Here is a 7,416-nt window from a genome sequence, read left to right on the forward strand (position 1 = left end):
TCTTTGGGTGGAGAAGACGAAGGAAAAACGGGTACTTTCTCGCGGCCGCAGTACCTCACACTCGAAGAACAAAAGCGCGTCGGGTCTCGTTGGGATCAAGTGAACCGCGAAACAGTCCGAACTGTTTCGAGGCTCAGAACAAGTGCAAGATTGTTGTGTCGTTCATCCAGTTAAACTGCTGTCGCTGCTGCTTTGTTTTGTCGGTCTACCAATTGTTTTTTTTTCGCCTACTTTAATCACAGCAACTTCTTTCTTTGGCGATGCGAACCCGCCAAACCGCGAACCCATAAAACTGCCAACAACAATATCAACAATACACACACACATCAGGTAACTTAACTAATTTTCTTTTACTTTCATCTCATTCTATTCTCTTCCGAAATGTATCTTTAGTTAATTGACCGTAACGTAAAATTAACAAATTCTTTTGTCTACTAATTTGCATAAACTGTATCTTTGTTTTCTACGCTGCAAATTATATAATTTACTATTAGAGTTTCCTTCCGCGACTCGATTAGAATCTATTCGTTTGTCCGTCGTCGTACGTATAAGTTAAACTATAATTTCCTTGATAATCAAGAGAATGCTGATTGAATAACGCTTTTATTTCCCCGCATATGGGCGCGATTTCGAATCGATTAGCACCAGACGTATCAATCATAAGCAAGAAAGGGGTCCGAATATAGCCAATCTCCGTTTTATTCTCCGTTCGTTTAATGCTCCTTTGGTTTCTCACTTTCTACATAAGAAAATCGACGCGAAAACGCATTTCGGTTCTCTCCTCATCTATCTATTAATTCTGCGTTTTGCATTGGAAATCAATTCCAATTCTTTCGCACCGATTTGACTCTGCGATTGCAAACATGAACTTACTCAGAGTTCTTGTTCTGATTTGATTTTCAAATGGAAGTAAATGTCCGCGCGTTGGCAGCGCGAAAACGAGAGAGCAGAGCGCAATAACCACTTTTGCAACCAGAAAGGTAGGATTTCGTGCATTTTTGCATATCGCGAGAGGGAAAATAAAGCGAATAGAGTAAAATCATAAAACGTATTTAGAAACCGGGCGTTTGATTCTGATCGCTCTTTACGCAACAAATCTACTTAAATCCATGTAGATTTTTGTTGCGTAAAGAAACTGGAAGAGCGCGGCGCATCGCGGTGCGAAATAATCGACGAAATTTGAATACAGTCGTTTTGGAAATTTATAAATTAACAAAAAAAGGAACTACCGGATCACCGACTTTGGAAATCTAATAAACCAACAATTTCAAAACAAAATACTTTTTAAATGCAGCAATTCTACAGATAATTAATTAAAAATAGGAAGCAAACCGTAGCGAAAATTTAAATAACGTCCAAATCTCATAATTTAAAAGCTTACATTTACAAAACTTATAATCGAATACTACTTGGATCATCGAAAGTCGAATTGGTTGAGAAAACTTCCCAAGATTCGAGCAATTAATTCCAAGTCGAGCTTGCAATGATCGCAGTTTGAACAAAAAGCTAAATATACAAATTACAATTCGAATGCCGAAATCGGAGCGTGAGATGCGAATATTGATCATAAACTGATCTTGATGTTTGTGTTTAATTGATTGAGAGAATAGCGCAAGCTTCAGCGCAATACAATAGATGAAGCAAATAGAAAATTAACAATCAATTACTAATAATGAATAGATTAATTCTATCGAAAGAGGGATGAAATGCATTGTCTACCATAAAACACAACATTTGAAGCACGGATTAGAGATGCAGGAAGTTAGTTGGGAAAACTCTTGCGAATATGTTCTAAATCGAAAGTAGGATGAGACCGGAATTAATTTAAAGTTCTGCGACTCCTCTACGATTGCGTCTGATTAATTCCATGTAACCGAAAGCATATTTCCCCTTCATCATTATTATTATTTATTATTACGTTCCGTTTTTGTAATTCATACCGATCGTCGAGCGAAAAATCTTATGCGTTTTCATTGCACGCACAACTCGCTTCAATTCACGCAATTATACAACAGTACTTTTCAATTCAAGTGAAATGCAATCCTTCGTTCGCGGACACGTACTTGTCGCGCAGCTCCAGTTATAAACTAACGGAAGGAATGAATCCCGAAATCCATTGGTTCCGGCCTTGATTGCACGCAATTTGCATTTAGAAACGAAGTGAAAATTGTCTTCGTCGTCGAGAAATCCTTGGTCCGAGATTTCAATGCCACGCGATTCTAAAAAACTGCTGTTATCAAAGTCGACGAAATTTGTTTATGTTTTCTGTTACCTAAGCGATGTAACCTAGCAACCAAGTTTCAATTATTCCGAATATGATTTGTGTGGAGCAGAAACATCGAAATAATCAATAAAACGAAACGTTTCACTTTCCAAACGCTTTTACTGCAACAACAAACAGTCCGCGTCTGTAATTATCTAAGTGCAATTATTAACATTCAATTTTTTTCCCACCACCAATTCCGTACGACAAATAATTTTTTGCTCCGCAATTTACAATCGCAACTGTAACTACGATCTATGCTAATTGCCTCCTGTGCGTAAAGTGTTCAGACTGAGAGATTACAAAAAAAAAAACAAAGAATGCAAACGTTTACCGAACGAACGTGCACTTTTTAATTTCCCGCTCGAATCAGTTTCCTTCTCGCGACAAAAAACAAAAGAAAAAGCTCTAATAGTAACCATGGACTTAAGTAACAAACTGAAATGTAATTATTCACGACATTGCCGATAATTTATGTATGTTGAAACGTAACAATCGATTTTAGGAATCGCGAATGTGGATGAACGATGATTCAATATCCTGTCCGTAATTATCTGCGTTCGTTCATCGCGAATTGATTATCAGCAGAAAACGTACAACTCGTAATAACAATAATAACTCGTTGCGTAACGCGAGAAACCAAAAAGACGTCTCTCTTTTTACCCGGTCGGCATTCAAAAAGCGCTTTTACTCGCTCGACTAACTTTTACGAGAGGGCAAAGAAGAAGAAAAAACAAACAAATGAACAGTCTAATAAACACGCACACCATTGTGCAAAACTTAAATAAAGATTTTCTCATATAACTGAAGCAATACTGAAAATGATACTTAAGTCTAATATAACTTAATAAATTGCGTATATGGTGAAAAAAGAAATATTCACTTTCAATTAACCAGCAAAAACATGAAATAATTTAATACACAACCATAAAAAGCATGTGCAGTAATTGCATTTAAAACTGAAACTACTCTATTTTTTTTTGCTTTGAGAATACAGGTTGTGAAACCAAGAAACGTGCGCACTTAAGTTAAGTAACTAATTTCGATTACTTGCGATCAATTTGTTTTAAGGCTCAGGCAAGTCGTAAATCTTTGCACAGTTTGACGGATCCGCTCTTTCGCTCTTTCGAACATTTTGTGCGCGCTACTATCTATTATTGCATTACGCAATCTGCAATGCTCGCGTTGTTTCCAAAGAAGATCGTGATATACCGCCCGAACGATTTCGACATCCACGAAAATCTAGATTACCACCGCAAATAGACGACTAATAAACTATACACCAAAATTTTTTTTTCTATGTGGACAACATCTAAAATGTCACAAAGTGCTCCAATTCGTTTTGACGAGACGGACGGAAAGTTCAAGAGCGAACCGCGCCCCGCAAAAGACCATCCGAAATTCAAATGAAACGCGCGCGCAAATCTGCGTTTTCGCACCCGCGTGCGTGTGTATAAATGAAAAACGAAAGCCGTTCCAAGAGTCAAAAGCGATCCGGACGTGGTGCAGTGATTTTCATTCTGCTTTTTCTCTAACAGTGTTAAACAAAACGAATCAAAGAAGAAGAGAAGAGAGACAGAAAAAAAAGAGAAGAAACCTTTGCATGATCTATGTGCCCTTGGCTCTCTGCAGTTGCTCTGGATTGAAATAGAGTGAAAGAATCCGGTATAAATAACGTCGTGGGCGTATAAATAAATAACTAACAACGAGAACAACCAGTCTCCAGAGATATCCCGTAGAAGAATATTCAGTCTTCAGGTGAGAGAATACATGAGCTTATCCAATTAATAAATAATTAATTACACTTAATAATTAATATTAAGCAACATTTTTGCACGATAATTACAAAACTGAGCACTTTCCTTATACACGGATACAAAATTATAACAAGCGAGAATTTTCGTATGGCAAGATTAATTAATCTAACTAATAAAAACAACATACTAAATAACATACAACGTACTTAAATAAAGAGAAATCAACGTGAGATCGAATTTCCAAAAGGCGGTTTGGCCTTTGTGACGATTTAAATAAATTCAATGCCTTCTAATTCCACTTGCTTTAAATATTCCTAAACGGAAATAAAATCGATTGAAAATCGAACGAAAAAATGACGAACAGGTTTTTTTCTGAAAGTAAATTTTCAATGCCACGCGAAAATCTCGGATCGATCCAATTGGATAAAGAGAACAAGATGATTCAATTGGTTTGAATTAAGAGATTAAAAGATTGAAAAATAAACTATATATCTAAATAAAATACTTGCATTTGTTGCAGCGTGTGTTTCGTTACTGCACTCCATCGATTGTTTTGCGTGAGCATCAACGATGGCCGTGAGTCGCAGCAGCTCCTGGTTCCACAGCTGGAATCCACCGAATCCGGTGCTTCCCGACACCTACTACAAGATAGACCACAGCTTCAACGAGCCCGAATCCACCGAGTGGAGACCGCTTCCATGGGAGGAACAACAGCACCTGCAAAAAGGCAACCAGAAAACAGGTATTACATTTTTTAATAATTCTGAACATATAATCGTCATCAGATTGCTTACAATGATGACGAAACTTCAACAGAAATAATTGAGACACATTAAACTTGTCCGTACAGCGTATATGGCAAATAGTCGCGTATTTCTTCGTCCTTACAAAATGAAACTTAAATGGCAAATCAACTCTTAATATGCTTTTCAAACTGAATTCTTAACATCTGTAAACACATTCCATTCGTTTATAGCAAAGATGTTATAATTAATCGTCGTTAATCACTTTCATTTATATAATATTTATAAAGATACAATACGCTTCAAGGTGTATGCAAAATCGTGCTATCCTTGTATCCATCGAGATGTCAAACAGCAAAATTTTTCTTCTTTCCACCACCTTTCTCGTTGCACAATTTCGCCAGATTCCGCGAATTCAATAAATTAACCGTTACACTTTGATACACAAATGAAAACTCACCAGTAATCAGCAAATATACGTGTTGTTTCTGTGATGAAACGATGCACCGCATTGTTGTTGTTGTTTTCATCTCGACTGACTGACAATCAATTTGAATTGCGCTTTTGTTTATTGTCATCCGTCAATTATCTCACGCGCGATGTGTGTTGCATATATTCGCTGCCAAATTTCTCATCTGCAAATATATAATAAATATTAATAATATTGATGAAAGTAAGTGTTCCGAGTATGAAGATTTCTATCATCGTTTTACGATTGATTCAGAGATGTGTGTAGTCATGATGCAATAATCGTATTGCAGTTTCCGTGTATCTCGCATTTCATTACGCAATTTTCATAAATTACATAAATTTACGATTATTTTATTGCTTATTACTCGTTGCGTATCATCAAAAGGATTACGGTAATGTGAATGTATTTCATTTATGTACGTGTGTTGCATATGCAATTAACTAAATTAAGATATACTTATGTAAAACAATTGTTTTGTTTCTTAGCAAAGCCACCTTCTATTTTACCATACCTGTTATCATTCGGATTGCTGGCCGGGCTGCATCCGGCTTCGAATGCTCCTCGTCTGGGAAAGTTTCGGGAGAATCGAGAACTGGAGAGGACGGGACCGTTCACCACTTGGTACGCGTGGAAGCAGCTGGACTTCGCGTTCCAAAGCGAGGAGCAGCGGGAGGCGGCCATAGAAAACGGCAACTTCATACCGGAAAACAATCTGCCACTGGGTATCGAGGTGTACGGTGACAGGCTTTTCGTGAGCATGCCCAAGTGGAAAGACGGGGTGCCCATCACGCTGGGAGTTCTGCCCAAATATCCGTTGGACACCGAAGCCAGGATTGAGCCATATCCGAACTGGGATTTCCATAATACAAGTAAACTAGAACATAAAGATTGTAGGCAACAGTAACTGACTGACACGTATTGTTTTTGTTTTTGTTTTATATCAGACGACTGCGATGGTCTTACCTCTGTGTACCGGATGGAGGCCGACGAGTGCGGACGTCTCTGGGTGATAGACTCGGGTCAGATCGAGGTGACCATCAAGCCGAAGCAGGTCTGCCCGCCGCAGATCCACATCTTCGACCTGGAGACGGATAAGTTGCTGCTCAGGTACGATCTACCTGAGGAATTCATCAAGCAGGACTCGCTCTACTCTAACATCAAGGTGGATGTGCGGAAGGGACGATGCGAGGACGCCTACGCGTACGTGACGGACGTCTGGCGTTTCGGTCTGGTCACGTTCAGTCTGCGAGAGATGCGCAGCTGGAGGATCACCGATCACCTCTTCTATCCGGACCCGTTGGCCGCTGCCTACAAGTTGGACGATTTGGAATTCGAATGGACGGACGGCATCTTCGGGATGGCTCTCAGTCCGGTGCTGAACGGCGATCGCATCCTCTACTTCAATCCGATGTCCAGCTTCAGGGAATTCTATGTGCGGACGTCCGTCGTGCAGAACGAGACGGGCTGGAACGACGTGAAGGACGCCTTCAAGGTGCTGGGACAGAGCAGGGGGAAGTCGGGACACGCGTCCGCCTCGGCGATGGACAGAAACGGTATCTTGATCTATAATCAGGTGACGAGGAATTCGATCGGTTGTTGGGATAGTCGAAAACCTTACCTGCGCCAAAATCTGGGAGTCCTCGCCAACGACAACGACACGCTGATCTTTCCCAACGACATGAAGATCGATCAGGAGAGAAAACAGAATGTCTGGGTGATCACCAACAAGTTGCCTTTCTATCTCTACAAGAAACTGGATCCATCAGAGATCAACTTCCGGATCATGTCTGCCAACATCAACGAGGCCATCAAAGGAACCGTCTGTGATCCCAAAACGTTCGGTAGTCAACATCCCTTCGACGAAGAACTAGATTGCTACTAGCTTATTTCAAAGTCGACATCGCATCGTGAACTGCTGTCGGCTTCACGCACACTCATTGTACATTATCCCTGCCCCTAAGAAAATAGAGTAAATCATTTTTTATATGCATGTAAACTAAATATAATTAAATTATATTACTGTTATTTAAGTGCTTACCCGTAATCCAAATTTAATTTTGTTTCTAATAACATCAACCTCTCGATTTCTCGCAAATCCCCATTGATCTTCGACTATAACAGATAGAATGAATCCAAAAGATGTATATGAAAGCGATACTTGCTAGATTCCCCAAACATTCA

The 7,416-nt window shown here is 39.4% G+C and overlaps 1 protein-coding gene and 1 long non-coding RNA gene across 4 annotated transcripts; one reads left to right on the forward strand and one right to left on the reverse strand.

The window, feature by feature from the left end:
• Nucleotides 1-73: 73 nt before the first annotated feature.
• Nucleotides 74-7,271, forward strand: LOC108564276 (protein yellow-like). 3 transcript variants are annotated; one of them, XM_017923273.1, is made up of 5 exons: nt 74-330; nt 3,802-4,021; nt 4,541-4,762; nt 5,721-6,104; nt 6,180-7,271. In XM_017923273.1, the coding sequence occupies exons 3-5, from the start codon at nt 4,591-4,593 to the stop codon at nt 7,115-7,117; spliced, it is 1,494 nt and encodes a 497-aa protein (XP_017778762.1). In that variant the 5' UTR covers nt 74-330; nt 3,802-4,021; nt 4,541-4,590; the 3' UTR covers nt 7,118-7,271. The 3 variants fall into 3 exon arrangements, with proteins under 3 accessions (XP_017778762.1, XP_017778763.1, XP_017778764.1); XM_017923274.1 differs by lacking the exon at nt 3,802-4,021; XM_017923275.1 differs by lacking the exon at nt 3,802-4,021 and having other exon boundaries at nt 4,583-4,762.
• On the reverse strand, nt 4,651-5,825 carry LOC108564283. Its single transcript, XR_001891132.1, has 3 exons — nt 5,747-5,825; nt 5,224-5,398; nt 4,651-4,737 (listed from the first exon to the last, which is right to left on the reverse strand). It is a non-coding gene; the product is annotated as an uncharacterized LOC108564283 (long non-coding RNA).
• Nucleotides 7,272-7,416: the final 145 nt, after the last annotated feature.

Source organism: Nicrophorus vespilloides, unplaced genomic scaffold, assembly GCF_001412225.1.
Source record: "Nicrophorus vespilloides isolate i.1.1-1 unplaced genomic scaffold, Nicve_v1.0, whole genome shotgun sequence".
NCBI classification, from domain to species: domain Eukaryota; kingdom Metazoa; phylum Arthropoda; class Insecta; order Coleoptera; family Silphidae; genus Nicrophorus; species Nicrophorus vespilloides.

Coding starts and splice junctions, on each gene's coding strand:
- LOC108564276 (XM_017923273.1), top strand. CDS start 4,591: ATGGCCGTGAGTCGCAGCAGCTCCTGGTTCCACAGCTGGAATCCACCG. Junction 4,763..5,720: donor AAAAGGCAACCAGAAAACAG/GTATTACATTTT, acceptor TTTGTTTCTTAG/CAAAGCCACCTTCTATTTTA. Junction 6,105..6,179: donor CTGGGATTTCCATAATACAA/GTAAACTAGAAC, acceptor GTTTTATATCAG/ACGACTGCGATGGTCTTACC.